Genomic DNA, 16,046 nt, shown 5'->3' with positions numbered 1-16,046 from the left:
TGACTGTTAAGTAAATATAAAATGAACACATATAAAATTGTGTTTACTCTATTGATGAACGAGGGACATAAGATATTATAGCCAAGTCAGAGAGCACTAGAAATATCGGGGATCAGTCTGTCTATACATCTATCAACAAAGAAATATTCCAACGGAGCACAAATTTTTGATGTTACCTTTTTCATTAGACAGAGATTATTTGCGTATCTACTGGACAAAAGCCTGCAAATTTATAAGTAACTTCCCTAAGTCTAGGATGTTTAATCAAAATTAAAAAATGAATACATTGCCTTAGACCTGTGCTGCCCAAATTTGGGTAACCACTGGCCAAAACTGGTTATTTAAATTTAAACTAAATAAAGGTAATAACATGAAAAATGGGCTCCTCAGTTGCAGGAGCCACCCTTCAGATGCTTGGTAACCACAGGTGGCCAGCACCTGCTGTCTTGGGCAGCACAGTGAGGGCATTCTTCCTCTGCTGAAAGTCCTATTGCATGGTGTCACTGTAGATTGCCATTGAAGGCTCTGACCCCAGGATGTTTTGTTCACTGTGATAAGGCTTGCTGCCCATATTTTAATTTTTGCCTATTTTTGACTTTCAAGTAATTATTCTGAAAGGGATAGGAAAGAGTATGCCTTGTAAGGGTTAGTTTAGCTTGAACATGGGGAAACGTAATGGAAAGTAAAGATAGAAAAGTAAGTTTCATGCATAAGTGGAGGTGTTAAGTTTATTAAGCAAATGTGTCTGAATCCTGTTGTAGAAGTGATGAGGAGATATTTCATGAGAGTGATCAAAGATTTACTTTAGGAAAATTAATCTGAAAGCAATTTAGAGAATTGATAAAGTCTGGAGACTCCAGGGCACGATGACCAGTTAGGAAATTACTTTAGTTCAGAGAAGAAGTGGGGGTGAAAAGGAAGGAGAGGGACATTCCCAAGGCCAAGGTGACGTTGCTGGTTTACCTACAGTTCAAAAGGCAAAGAAAATAAACTACCCTACAGAGGGTTTAGACCAAGGCTGGAGGTGGATGTGGAGGCCTCAGGATTTGTGGTCTGGAGACAGCAAGTGTCAGATTTGCACGGAATGTGCGTATGCTGTAGCATCTGAGCAAGCGCCAATCAGGGGCAGTGGGGGAAGAAGGGGATGTTTCCGAGGGTCTCTACCTAACAACACTGAAAAAATGCCTATTTTCTGGGGGACATGGTTCCCTTCTGGCCTCCTAAGGTCCCACGGGTCCCACAAGATGTGAATAGATGCTCCAGGTAGAATAAGAACTCATGGGGGATGTGAGGTCAATTCTGAAACTGAACATCAATGAACTTTCAATACCAGAGACACATCATGAAAGTGTGTATTTGTATCCCCACTTGGGTTCACTTTTCATTGAAAATTCTAGGGCCCTTCCCTATTGTGTATGTGTTGTGAAATGCCTTTCAAGGTGTATATGAATCCATATCAGTATTATTCCCGGGTTAAGGTGAGGGTTTTCTTGATCATTTTATGATTTTCTTACAGAGAGTATCAAGCATACATGAGATTTTCATCAACATGTGTTGTTAATCTTGTTGATGGATGGAATCTCAATAGATTTCTAATGTTCTGCCCACACCCCACTTCCTTCACTCAATTCTCCCCTTTCCCCTACTAACCCGACCCTTTATGCAGACAAGATTTAAATATGTTTGGAAAGTTAGATATTGCCTGAAAAATTATAAATTTATACCTTCATTTTTTCTCATTGATTGCTAACATGCATATATGTACAGAAAGACAATTTGGTCAAGGATGGATCACAATATGACAGTGGTCCCATAAGATTATATTGGAGTTGGAAAATTCCTGTTGCCTAGTGATGTCATTGTAGTGTGACAGGTCACCTCCTGTAGGTGTGGATATGTTTATGTAGATACACGAATACCATCGTGTCCCAGTTGCCCACTGTGTGAAGCACTATAGCAGGCTAGCAGCAATGGTTACACATGCCCAGCCCGGTCTATCCTCGGCTCCGCCACCTACATTTGTGTAAATACACTCGGTCAATGATGACGTCACCTAAGGGCATATGTCTCAGAATGTATCGCCTCTGTTCAGCGGTTTGTGACTGAAATTACGCCTTTTTCCATTTAAAATGTCTCTAAACTTAGTTTCCTTTTATAGAGCTGATGAAGAATGCGTGCTGGCCCGTGACACTGCAGCAGTCTTAAAGCCATATTCTCTTCTCCAGGGAGAAGCAATGCCACAGGAAGCACGGACACTTCTGTAACCCACAGCACCAGCCCAGAGTCCTTCCAGTATTTTTAGAATATTGAACTAAAATGAGCTTGGTCAACCTCCCCAGTTTCTCAGTTATTTGATCAGTCAGTGGGGTTAGTGTCCACCTGGGATGCTACTCTTCTTGGTCAAAGGTGAGGGGGGAAGAGACATGAAGCCATTGATAACCTAAGTCTTGCCCTTAGGAAGCTCACAATCTTGGGCGAAACGTGGTTGGAACGCGCGCACTGCAGGGGATGAGACGCCCCTGCGCACGTCAGACCTGGAGCCTGTAGGGAACCTGGAGCAGCAGATGTTCAGACTGGGCTAGAGGGGCCCTGAGCAGGCATGGTGATTCGGGAAGACTCCGGCGGACCTGGAAAGCTGGTGAAGAGCTGTTCAGCCAGACAGATTCGAGCGCAGACTTTTAGAAGCACATATCCTTCCCAACATTATCAACCTCGATTCAGAGAAGAAAATAATTTTACCTTTTCTTCCCCCAGCATGATGACTTCACGATGCATTTCTAACTAACCACTAAAGACAAATAATTCTTCTTTTATTTAAAGAGGTAATAGAAATTGTATGAACTCGGTTACCACCAAAGGTGTTTTGAAGCCAATACTAGAAAAGGTGAGGTTTATTAACATTTTTTTTTTTTTTTTGTCTAATCATTTGGTACAGGCCAAATAAGATACTTGAAGCATAAGAATCTTTAAGATGTTTATTTAATTGTGGTAGTGAAGATAAGTGTTTGACTTAAAGAAAACATTTATTCCCGGTGAATTGTTCTGGCTACTGTAGCTGAAATCAAGGGTGGGCCGCGGGGCAGGGAGGCTCCGCTGACTGGTTCTCTGAGAACGCCCGTCCTCCAGGGCTCCTTGATCTCACAAGTTTCCTAATGCTTGGACTGCTTAAAATGAGGCGATTTCAAATTATCTTTCTAAATAACAAAAAAAAGCATCACTTCTGTAAAAGTAAATATGAAATTCTGTTGATTCTTGGGTCAAGCCATGGATTGTCATTTCTTGGTACAACATCCAATTTGTAGTATCTGCGCTAAAATGAGATTTAATTTCCCTGTTGGTAATTGCTGTACCTGCACATTCTTGCCGAATGCCAGTGCTGTAAAACACTCATGGAAATTTCCATAAAACCTTTAGCACTGATTGAACGAGGGACGTGGGGCGGTTCAGTGTGAAACTGTTTTCGTGATTGCTGGCGATGGTCCATAATTGCCACCCTGTGTTTAAGTGCCACTTTTTGACAGCCTGAAATCAATCCCCTACAGTATTTAGTAAAAACCACCACCTGAGTCAAGGTTATTATGATGTGATTAAGGAGAAAAACCTGTGCTTTGTAATCAGAAAAACTTATATTCAAACCTCTGATTACTCTTGTTGCTGTCTTGGAGACACCACTTTCTTCTGAGCCTCAATTTCCTCTCTTATAAGATGGCAATGATGGTGCCTGTCTTTCAAGGAAGAATGGACACTAATTTAACAAGTATTCCATTAAAATGACATTTTGTAATCTATTTTGAATCCTCCATTTTATAACCACATAATAAAAAAAAACCTGTTTTTATTTAGAAAATACTGAAATTTTAAATCATATTAGCCAGCTTGAAAAGTGTATCTATTAGGCTGGATTCATATAAATGTTTACTATTTTCATCCCTAAATTTTTTACAACCCACCTATATTCCTTGCGTCATAATCAAAAAGGGGTTCACAGAAAGAAATGTGATTCTAGTAAACCTTAAATCAATTTAAGGACTTTACATCATGGTTCATGTTGCACAATATTATTAAATATTTAATTGTAAATAATTTGGCTGGGTGTGAAGTGATTTTAAAAAGAATTATTTAAAGCGGTGCCCTTAGCTCAGTGGGTAGGGCATTGGCCACATACACCGAGGCCGGTGGGTTTGAACCCAGCCCAGGCCAGCTAAAACAACAATGACAACTGCAACAATAAAAAAGAGCTGGGTACTGTGGTGGGTGCCTAAAGTCCCAGCTACTTGGGGGGCTGAGGCAAGAGAATCGCTTAAGCCCAAGCTATGATGCCACAGCATTCTACCCAGGGTGACAGCTTGAGATTCTGTCTCAAAAAAAAAAAAAAAAAGAAAAGAATTATTTCAGACCTATACTTCAGCTATTTTTAAAAATTTAGAGTAGGTTTACTGTGGAAATACTGTGTAAAAATCAACAGTTACAGAAGAACTCAAGTTATTCCCACAGACTCCTATAGCTAAGAAAACTTAGAAGAGTTTGTGGTAATAACTTGAGTTCTATTTTTTTAATTCTGGATTAACGTAGGGTTATGCTGTTTGCATTTGCTAGGTAGCATCGTGGTTGAGTCCTTCACCCAGGAGGTGTGCCGTTTACCCCTACGTTGTACCCATCAGGTGGGAGCCTACCGAGGTCCCTCCGTCCTTCCCCCACTCCCTGCTACTTGAATCTAACTGTGTTTTTCTCTGTGTGGGCCTGTAGCTGTTTAAAGGTGACAAGGTTTGATGTAGATGTTCTGGCTGCAGAGTAATGCTGACTCTTTAAGTCAAAGTGGACACGTCCTGAGCTATAGAGGTTTCATTGTAAAGAAATTAGACCAAATTATCTGGAGCATCAGTAATGTCTTCCATCTAAATTTAAATTATGGACATTCATTCAAACTTTCTGGAGAGCTATGACTTTCCTGGAACTACCTTAACCGTACCCTGCCCCTTGTCCATTTCTGGAAGAATAAGCAACAAAGTTTACGCTATTTACTCTGAATCTTGTTATTTAAACTTAATTCTTAAATTATGCTTCACTCTACATGGTTGTCTTGACATGGGAGGTTTTGTTATTACTTCCAAAATGAATAATGCAAAAGTAAATTGGCAACAACAACCAAAAAAAAAAAAAAATGCGGGAAAGTCGTTAGATTTAATCAGCGGTTTTTGCCTCACTAGATGAAATTATTGTGCAGATGGGTTAATTAAAAACCCTAGCACAAAAATTGAGAATTAAGTTACAGCTTTTAAGTGTAGAGGCTCCTTAGAGATTGCTAAATGTGTTTCAGAAGTACTAGCCCTGCAAGGTGGCTGCGTACTGGGAAGTTGCTTACAATGTACCATCACCTTGGTTACCTCATGGGAGTTAAGATTATGGCTCATTAAAAGCACAGATTCCGTCAGCTGTAATCACCTACTGGACAAGGATCGCTGTCCAGGCACATGTTAGGAAATGACCCACTTGCTGTTGATGAAATGGGCATTCTTAATAGGAGAGAAACCTTGTTGGAATCTCTAGCAGGGCAGAGGACCACACCCCATCTCTCCTCCCTCCAGTGTGTCACATTCAAACCTTCCTCTCTCCCCTCTCTGCTCTCTAGCCAATATTGTTCTTATATTAGCATAATTAAGAACAAGCTGTAAGTGTGACAGAGTCTCCTTAGCCTCGTTTGTAATCTATATTTCTGGTAGGAAGAGAGAAAGGTGGCTGAACACAAGTGTATTATTATCTTCTGTGCCGTCCAGTTTGGTAGCTCCTACCCAAATGTGGCTATTTAAATTTAAGTTACTTGCTAAATGTGGTGGCTCACGCCTATAATCCTAACCCTTGGGAGGCTAAGACAGGTGGATTGCCTGAGCTCATGGGTTCGAGACCAGCCTGAGCAAGAGTGAGACCCCCATCTCTAAAAAATGGCCAAGTGTTGTGGTGGGCACCTATAGTCCTAGCTACTTGGGAGGCTGAGGCAAGAGAATCACTTGAGCCCAAGAGTTTCAGGTTGCTGTGAGCTGTGACCCATGGCACTCTATTGAGGGTGACAAAGTGAGACTCTGTCTCAAAAAAAATTAAGTTACTTATTAAAACAAAAAGAAGAAAGAAGAATTTCTAGCCAAGTTTCAGATTTTCAGTAGCGACGTGTACCAAGTGGCTGCGTAGAGTGGTTGTGTACACAGGCCGGTGCAGGTGCAGGACAGCCTGGGCCTCACAGAGCTCCCTGCGGGCAGCACTGCCCTACTTACATGGCAGTGTTTGGTCAATAAGTGATAAATGCCATTTTAAACCAGTGATGTGCCTGCCGTCTGTCTGTTTTATAGTATATTGATACAGAACATGATTTTACCAAGGTATGAAGTATGTTAAATCTTACTCCCCCCCACCCTGAAAACAAATTATTCAAGCAATTAAATTCTCTGTGATGGTCAGTGATGGAAATGTCTGAGATCGAGAGGAAGTTTCCATCAGAGTCAGAGTGACTTTGCCAGAGTATCTGTCTTATTAAAACACTGTCTTCAGGCCTTAAGCCCATTATCTAAAATACACAAAAGAAAATGATAACTGTAAAGATTATGTTGGTTTCTCAAAAAGCCAAAGCAAATAATATATATTCTTTTTAAACTTGGGCTTTACTAGATGTGTTGTGAATAGTGTTAAAGCTTTCGGCAATTTTTTGGACCAAGGAAAGAATATAAAAGAGCAGAACTGACTGTGGTTATATTAATGAGGCAAAGTGCCAAGGAAAAATAGATAGAATTATAATACTGAGGAGTGGTAGGAACCCAAAGGCACAAGTGGTTCACTTGCAAAGTGCCCTGAACTCAGTGGATGGGGTGGGGGGTACTTCTGACTGAGATGAGCATATTTTACTTGTGAAATTATTACATTGGTAGACTAACCCTCCTGGCACATGATAAAATAATTATAGCAGTTTGTGGATGGTTTGGGGGGTTACAGAGAAGAACTTAATTGTCACAGACTGTCCAGGAGTGTTTGATAAAGCCAGCTTCATAAGCTTTAACAGTTCAGTTTACCATAGATCAGACCCTACTCAGTGGGCTGACTCTTTCCTCTAATTAATTTTTCCAGATGTTCTTTTTCTAAAAAGTAATTTCATAAGCTGTGGTGTGGAAGGAAGGCTTCTGTGGACAGATAACATTTGGGTTGTGCTATGCTCCTTACTTCCCCTCTCGCCAAGTCCCATAGTCCATGAACTACCATGGTCAGCAGACTTGTGTGTCTTGGCTTCACTCAGCTTTGGTTAAATGGTTTGACCAGAGAACCCCCAATTTTGGCTTTACGTCTGCTAACAACTCACACACCACTGTAGTGTTCTGTAGAAAGCACTTAAAAGTATACTTGATTAGTCCATAAATAGAACTACTGAAATTAACAAATCACATAAAACACTCCTTGGTTTTATATGGAAAAAAGTCCTATTTTTTGAGTGTCAAAGGATTTAGTGGGGAAGTAACACAATGTCTGTAACTTGTAAGTGGTTCAGCCAAAAACACATATATGTGTAGTATGTACATGTATGTACACGCAGAGGCACACAAAAGCACACTCAGCGGGTACGCCCAAATGCAGCAGATGTTCACAGTGATGAATTACAGTGAGGGAGAAGATTTGTGCAATTTTTGAAATAGTTGCCTAGATTTTAAAACTTAGATAAAAGAAGAAAAATCTCAAAAACTCAGATGTAAGCTTCTTTGAGTATTTTGGACAATGAAGACTGCCATTTACAAGAGTTGGTTAGGAGAGAGAAAGGATTTTATGGACAAAATGAAGTGAAAGGGGGAGACTTCGTATTACTGACTAGGGACAGCTATTTATGTAGAGAAATTTCAGGTCATCCTTGAATTTGTCCCTTCCTTCCTTCTTTCCTTTTTTTTTTTTTTTTTTTTGAGACAGAATCTCACTATGTTGCCCTTAGTAGAGTGCTTGGCATCACAGCAACCTCAAACTCTTGGGCTTAAGCGATTCTCTTGCCTCAGCCTCCCAAGTAGCTGGGACTACAGGCGCCCACCACAGTGCCCGGCTATTTTTTTGTTGCAGTTGTTTAGCTGGCCCGGGCTGGGTTCAAACCCGCCACCCTCGGTGTATGTGGCTGGCACCATAACCATTGTGCTATGGGCACTGAGTCTGTCTTGACATTTCTTGAGGAGTTATAAGTCCATCATATTCAAGAGTTTCTCCCTTAGACCCTTCAGCCAGGCCAATAGGAACAGTGCCCAGAAGATTGTCAGGGCAGTTACATTATTTCTTCTTATTCCTGTCCAGGCGCAGCATAACACAGAGAAGCTTGCCAACTTTTAATTGTGTTATGAAGCCAAATAAGTAGGAAGCCATTCTGAAAGGGGCTCTCAAGATTTACCTGAAGCCCCAGCTGCTTGACCAAGTGACGCCAACAGCTTGAAATGTGCTGCAGCCAGGACTGGCCTGACCTTGATCTTCCTTAGACTGGCTATTAATTCCCAACTTGCAGCTGGCTCCGGGAAGCAATGTGTAATAGATTGCATGTCATCTCATATGCTTGTAGGGCACAGACATTGGCATGCAGTATTTTCAGAATAACTTCTCAAGGACTAAAGTGAAGGTTGTACCATTCCAAGGTAGAAGGGTTTCCCAGTCTACAAATTCTGCCTTGATGTATCATTAGCTGAAACAATATTGCAAACATCCCCCTTGCCCTAAGGGAGAGAGAAGAGTCATTTAGTTTCCTGCCTTTCAGAGATGCTTCTAATCTAATAAAATTGTTGCTAATATGCTCTTTCAAGAATGCCAATGTCTTTGTAACCCTGACTCCCCTTGGGAAGCTTTTGCTTTTCTTTTTTCCCTTCCTTTTTATTGTTTAACCTTTACAGTAGGTTATAAAAATTGTGAAATTAAATCTGTTCATATTGCTGGTAAAGGTTTTAACAGTAAAGGTGCCTGCCTCCTTCACTAAGCTTTTCTTAGTACACATTGCAATTGTGACAGTTCTTGTGATCTTTTGATAGTCTGTCAGTTATTATGTTTCAAATATTTGTATAACATTAATCCATGCTTCTTTGTTGCGTTTATATTTTACTTAAACCTTTAGAATGTATGTTATGTAATTAGTGTGTTTGCTAATAATGATGTGATATGTATACACTTGAATATCTTATATATTCAGGCATTAAAGCTACAAAGAGATGCCAGTAAGTGTAGTTTTACATCTCTGTAAACATATGTTTATATTTTGTCTCTTCTTTCACCTTGGGAGCTAAATATTCAGAGATTAAGAATTATAATATATATTGCAAATAAATGATAAGATTAAAAAACTTGACATTTTTGGGCAGTGCCTGTGGCTCAAAGGAGTAGGGCACTGGCCCCATGGGCCTGAGGTGGCAGGTTCAAACCCAGCCCCGGCCAGAAACTGAAAAAAAAATTTTTTTTGACATTTTTATTATGCTTCACATCTTACAAAGTATTGGCACCTATAAAAGTAGTAAATGCAGCCAAACAAATGATGATCCAATAAGTTTACAAAGGCTCTTTTTGCAAAATACTGAAACATACGGAGCTGCATAAGATGTGAGATCTCTCATTTTCTCATTATTCTTTGCACTAACAGCATTTGAGAGGCTGAAGTTTTCATTCATAATAATAAAAAATATTTAATTCTCATTATTGCTTTAGAAGCCTCTGATGATAATAGTTTTAAGCAAACTTTTCTGCCATGACCTGTTATGTTACCCCTACTCAGAAAGGTAAGAATTAAAACAAAGAACTATTTAGTGATTTTAGAAACTTAGAAATTCAGAAAGGTGGTTACATTACTGCTAAGAGCTTCTGAATAAAGTTAGTTCTTTGCAGACATGGAAATGTGAGACCATTCAAAAATATTCCTCTGATTTACTGAGTAGCATACACCATCCCTATGTGGTAACGTTTGAGAAGTAATCTAAGATGTTGAATTACCGAATTGATATTTTTGTTCATTTTTTCCTCTGGAAAATGTATTAATTGAATGATATTTGTCTCAAGAGACTATTAATGCAATTCAAAGCTCCACTTCCGCACATGGCTGCTGGGCCTGTTACACTCCTCTGGGACAGGGGTCTTATCTCATTCTGCGTGTGAATGTGTGTTGGAAAGTCATCCCTGGAAACCCAGCGAACTGTGATTGTATCATTCATATCATGAGGAACGGGCTGGTTTATCTTTGTGGATAAGATTTAAAAGGAAAAATGTTTGAGTCTTCAAAACTGTGTATAGAGCATGAAATAGAATTCAGGAGCAGTGGTCTCTAAATTTCCAATAGCCTCTAAATTTTAGAGTGCATTTGATTTCACTGCTACAAACACACTTGGCCAGCGCCCTTGGCAGTGGTTTGCTTATTTTGCTGAGTAAGTTACAGGGCTGTTGGCATGTAAAAGAAAAAAATTTCACTCTTTTGAGCATAAAACTAGATTTTCTAAATTAAATTGTTGTGTTCTCATTAGAATACTTATTCCACTAATGTTTCAAAATGTCTGAGGAGTTAGTTTTAAAATTTCCCTCTAAGAAGTTTGTAAAGAGAGTTTCTTGCCTGCTTTCAGATTCAGCATTAATTGGCTACTTCTGCTTTTCCCCTGCAGGCAGACCAGTCTACAACAGCTTTTATGTTTACTGCAAAGGGCCCTGTCACAGAGTACAGCCAGGAAAACTCAGGGTCCAGTGCAACACCTGCAAACAAGCAACACTCACCTTGGCCCAGGTAAGGGAACGCAGCATCACCATGAGACTGCCGAGAAACACCAGTGTATGTTCACAGAGGTGCGGTTGAGTTTCTAACCTTATATCACCCATCACTGGGAGTGGAAAGGCTTCTTCTCCGTGAGGATGGCTCATGATACTGAAGTTTGATTTGAAAAATGCACCTTTGTCTTTTGGATTTCTTTGTACTTTGTATGGTGACTGCTTTGATAATAATAAAAGAAGAAAGAAAAGAAAAGTCAGGTTTTTATGGGGGATATTTTAGAAGGAGCCTTTCAGGCCCCTGGAAACATCCTATGCCTTGATCTGTGTGATGGTAACATGGTTACCTATACATATATCAGCATTCATTGGATTGTCATCTAAGATTGGTGTGCTTATGGTTGCTTAATGTAAGTGACCCCTCAATTTTATTTATTTATTGATTGATTAAATAAATTAAATTTATTATTTTACAAAATTATTATGGTTACGTAATAATTGTGTATCTTGATAGGTGTTTTGATACAGGCATGAAGTCTGAGCTGATCAAACCTTGGTAATTGGGGTGCCCATCACCACCGGCAGTTAAAGTGGAGATGGTTAACAGGGATGGTTATATCATTAGAATGAACAGTATTTGGTAGCACAAGTGTAACTATAATACAAGTAAGTTGGGGTATACTTTAAAATATGTCTCAGCTTTTAAAAAGTGAAAAGAAGGTTTGTGGATTAGTGGGCGGATGCCTACCAAGCCAGGGTCAGCCCTGAGTCTGCTGTGCTCTGCTGCTGATTCTAATACAGCCATCGAGCTAAGAGTGGTCTTTACGTTTTGAAATGGATGAGAAAACCAAAAGATGAATCATATTGCATAACCTGTGAACACAATATGAAATGTGGACTCCAGTGTCCGCAGTGAAGTGTTGCTGGAACCCAGCACCACCCGCTTCTGTATAGGTCGCCCGGGGCTGCTTTCAGGCCATGAAGGCAGAGGCAAGCGCTGGGCTAGATGGTCCACAGAGCCTGAAGCATTTATTCTCTGGTCCTTTGGAGGAACAGTCTGCTGACTCCTGGCATGAAGCATAGGAACAGTCAGCTCCTGGCCCCAGTGTGCTAGCTGTGCAGGATTTGACTGGATGTATGTGGATGTGACCATGGACCGGGTGTGGAGAGCATCAGGTCGGCACAGATGTGAGGGCATAGACAAGGAGGCCCAGGGACAAAGTCCTGGAGGGCCAGTCAGGGGCTCTGTGTGATAATTCCAGAGGTGGCTGGAGCATTCAGAGTCTGCCTGCAGGCAAGGGAGGACCAAGGCAAAGTCATACAGGGGATGTATAAAATGCTGTTTTAGAACTGGTAGCCCTGTCCAGTTTGCCATTAGTATTGGAGTTGGTGATAGATCGAAGGTGAAAAGGCTAGTCAGAAATAGTTGACTACATGCTGAACTCCGTATAGGTGAGGAGCAGAGAGGGCCTGGGTCAAGGTGGCAGCCCTGGAGAATGGAACGTCATGAAAGAACTTGGAGGGTGCGTCTAATGAAGGAGTAATCAGGCAATCAGGGATCTGTTGACTTGGCCTGAGAAAGTAGCAGGATTACTAAGAGCTGTGATTTAATATTTCTTTTTTTATGCATTATCTTTTTTTTTAATTTCAAATTAATATGAGGGTACAAATTTTAGGTTACATTGTTCTTACATCCAAGGTAAAGTTCAAGTTGTAGAACACCCTTACATTGTGCACGTTAGGCGAGATCCCACCAATCATCCTCCCTCCTCCCCACTGGCCTCCCTCTTCTCTCCCCTCCCCTCCCCTTGCTAGACTATATTTGTGTTTTATCATTCAGGTGGGTATGTAATTATTTATAATTTATAATAGTTTCATCTTAGTATTGAGTACATTGGATTTTTTTTTTCCATTCTTAAGATACTTTACTAAGAAGAATGTGTTTCAACTCCATCCACGCAAACACAAAAGATGTAAAATCTCCATCTTTTTTATGGCTGAATATTTGTCTATGGTATATGTATGCCACAGTTTGTTAATCCATTCATGGGTTGATGGGCACTTGGGTTGCTTCCATGCCTCGGCAATTATGATTTGAGCTGCAGTAAACAATCAGGTACAAATAAATGTCTTTGTGATAAAATTATTTTCGTTCTTCTGGGTAGATGCCTAGTAATGGAATTGTGGGATCAAATAGAAGGTTGACTTTTAGTTCTTTAAGAATTCTCCATACTTCATTCCATAGATGTTGTATTGGTTTGCAATCCCCCCATCCGTATAGAAGTGTTCCCTTCTCTCCACATCCACACCAGCATCTGCAGATTTGGGACTTTGTGATGTGGGCTAATCTTACTGGAGTTAGGTGATATCTCAGAGTGGTTTTGATTTACATTTCTCTGATTCCACATTTCACTATGACACAACATTTCATCTGTATAGGGAAACCCACTTACAAACCAGACACTTCATCCGAACCATTTTGGGTGGATGCTTTTTGGAGGGCACCAATGGGCAGGGCGGAGATTTTCCCGGGTGAGCTTGTGCCCAGTCTCAACCAGCCCCTCTCTTCGGCCTTTTCCCACACAAGGTGCAGCCTCTTCTATCCTGATCTGTACTCAAGTTCTGGCTGCTTAGGTGATGGATCTGACCTGTTGATACCAACCTCGTGTGTCCTCAGCAGAAACAGCAGTAACAAATTATTATTGACTTCCAAGAAAATTCTTTTCAGACATTATCTCGTTTAATTATTTCATAACAACAATCTGAATCAAGCAGTATTAGTAGCCCTATATTGGATTTGAGAAAAATGCGGCTTAATGAGATTAGGCATTTGCCTAAGAACACAAGAGCTTATGAATGTGGACTTAGGGTTTGAACCTAGACTGTCTAGCCTAAACTTTTATGCTCTACAGTTTTTTTATCCTTTTTACTACACACAGATGGACATATACAGATGTCCACAGTGATCAAACAGGTGATAAAATATTAGGCCTGATATAGGCAGTAAGGGCTGGGGGGACTGTAGGTGAAGGGGGAGGCTAAGCCCAGGTGTAGAAGTAGCTTCAGCCAGTGGTTGCCAAGTGCTAAGTGGAGACTTACTGTGGCTGGATCTTTTTTGTTTTTTGATTCAGAGAAATCATAAATCTGGAATTTTATATGAAATTTCTCATTTAAAAATATGCACTATGGAGGAAAATATGTGTGTGGGGGGTGTGTGGGGGAAACAACCTGTAGCATCTATCTAAAATGCACCAAATCAAAGTGGAGTGTTACTGGTACTGAATGGTAAATTGATATCAGGTGTTTGGCAGAATTTGGCATGGTGACTCTGGAGCTGGTCTGCCCCTTTAAATCTGACTCCCCTATTTCCTACCTAGGTCAACCTGGGGATATCTCTTCACTAGTATAATAGTATATGTTTTTTAGTTGTTGTGAAGGTTAGTTCATGCATGAAGGGTAATTAGAACAGTAATTACAACATAAATACTTAGAAATGTTAAATGCTTTATTATGGTTATTCTTTTATTATTATTTGTATATATGTGTGTGTGAGTATGAGAATTAATAATAATTAATTATAATATACATATATGTTGTCTGTACTTCAGCATGAAATCAGTCCAGGCTTTGGCTGATTCCTTCCAGAGAAGCCAAAGCACCCCTGCCTCCACTCCTGCTGCCAGGAGGCTCCATTGTCCCCACATCAGCACAATGCTCTGTGACAAGGTCCCGCCTCCCTGGTCGCCTGGCCTGGCACCTTCTCAGCGGATGATGTGGTTGATCCATCCAGTGGTCCCGGCTCCACTCACGTGACACCTGGGATTCTGTCATCTCCCAGAACTGCTCCAACTTTGATATTTAAATTCAACCTTTTCATTCCCTCTGTACCATTTTCTTCTCCACATAGCATTGACCTTGATCTTCAGCTTTTCTGAGGCTATCTGGCTTCTCCAGTCACTGTTCTCTACCCTGAGAGACCCAAACTCCAGCCACAGTGTCGCAGGCAATACTGTCTCCATGTCACATCCCACAGGCGCCCGTTCTCTTGTCTAAGAGTCTGTGAGCCTGGGAAGGTCCTGTAACTCGTCACTTTGGGTGTCCAGCTTGTTTTTAATACCTCATACAGAATCTTGCCCAAAGAAGGGCACTAATCCAGTGATGTTGATCTGTATTAGAATCTTCAGAGGCTGAGAATCCCACAGCCTTTAGAAATTCTGTCTGTCATTTTATGATCATATTGATCATAGCATAGCAATTATCACATTTTTGTTATAATTTATTGATTTTTTTCCTTACATTTATTTTCCTCTATTTGTATTTTTCTCTAATTTTCATGATAGACCTGCAAAGTAGTATTATTATTCTGTGTTTTTAACAAAGAGATTCTTTTTTTTCTTTTCTTTTTTTTTATTAAATCATAGCTGTGTACATTAATATGATCATGGGCACCATACACTGGTTCATAGACCGTTTGACACATTTTCATCACACTAGTTAACATAGCCTTCCTGGCATTTTCTTAGTTATTTTGCTAAGACATTTACCTTCCACATTTACTAAGTTTCACATGTACCCTTACATGCACCGCAGGTGTAATCCTATCAAACCCCCTCCCTCTACCCACCTCCCCCCTCCCTCCCCACCCTTTGGAGGTTAAGTGATGAGTCCAAAGTTACTCAGTTAACAGATATTGAAACCAAGAGTAAAAAATCTTCTGTTTTTCCAAAGCCCTGGCCATTTCTAGAATATAGTGCTTACTATACAAATCCGGCAATCAGTGTCCTATTATCTCACTATTTCTCTTGTCCTTAAAATATCACTCAAAAATACTCTCAGGAAAAATACGCTTGAGACCTTAAGGACCAATGAAGTAAAAGATAATTTATTTGATCCATAATTTAGTACAGTTATTAGATGTAGCATAGCTAGTACACAGCAGATGAGAAGACCAGGCATTTCAATTTTTTTTATTAATAGCAAAAATCTGCATGCCTAGAGCCACAATGTCTCTGCGGAGTGGCTGGCCAGCCCCTGCTGGAACCTGCAAGTCCAGGCTGGGCAACTGTGAGCAGGTGCACAGCTTTGCCAAGGGGAACAATTTCTGTGTAGAGAATAGGTAACCCTGGAGTTTCATTTTCTAGAAATTTGTAAAAAAAATTGATAACTTACATAATTTTCTCTGTTTAGGAAAAAATGACAATATGAGCTCTTGTGTGACTGACCAGTTTTCCTGGTCACCTGAGCAGCAGGTGATTCATCTGAATTTCAAGAGGAGATTTTTATACATAAGGCAAAAACTTGGGATCTATTTAGCC

General features: G+C 40.3%; 1 protein-coding gene across 1 annotated transcript in view; it reads left to right on the top strand.

Annotated features, from left to right (window-relative positions):
* PRKN (parkin RBR E3 ubiquitin protein ligase) overlaps positions 1-16,046 on the top strand; it is a 1,304,782-nt gene that overhangs the window by 459,786 nt on the left and 828,950 nt on the right. The window contains exon 4 of the mRNA XM_053591297.1: positions 10,632-10,750. Coding sequence (XP_053447272.1) covers positions 10,632-10,750 — 119 coding nt within the window. The remainder of the gene's footprint in view (positions 1-10,631; positions 10,751-16,046) is intronic.

This window comes from Nycticebus coucang, chromosome 5 (assembly GCF_027406575.1).
Source record: "Nycticebus coucang isolate mNycCou1 chromosome 5, mNycCou1.pri, whole genome shotgun sequence".
In the NCBI taxonomy this organism is placed as follows: domain Eukaryota; kingdom Metazoa; phylum Chordata; class Mammalia; order Primates; family Lorisidae; genus Nycticebus; species Nycticebus coucang.
This window is presented reverse-complemented; position numbering and strand designations above follow the sequence as displayed.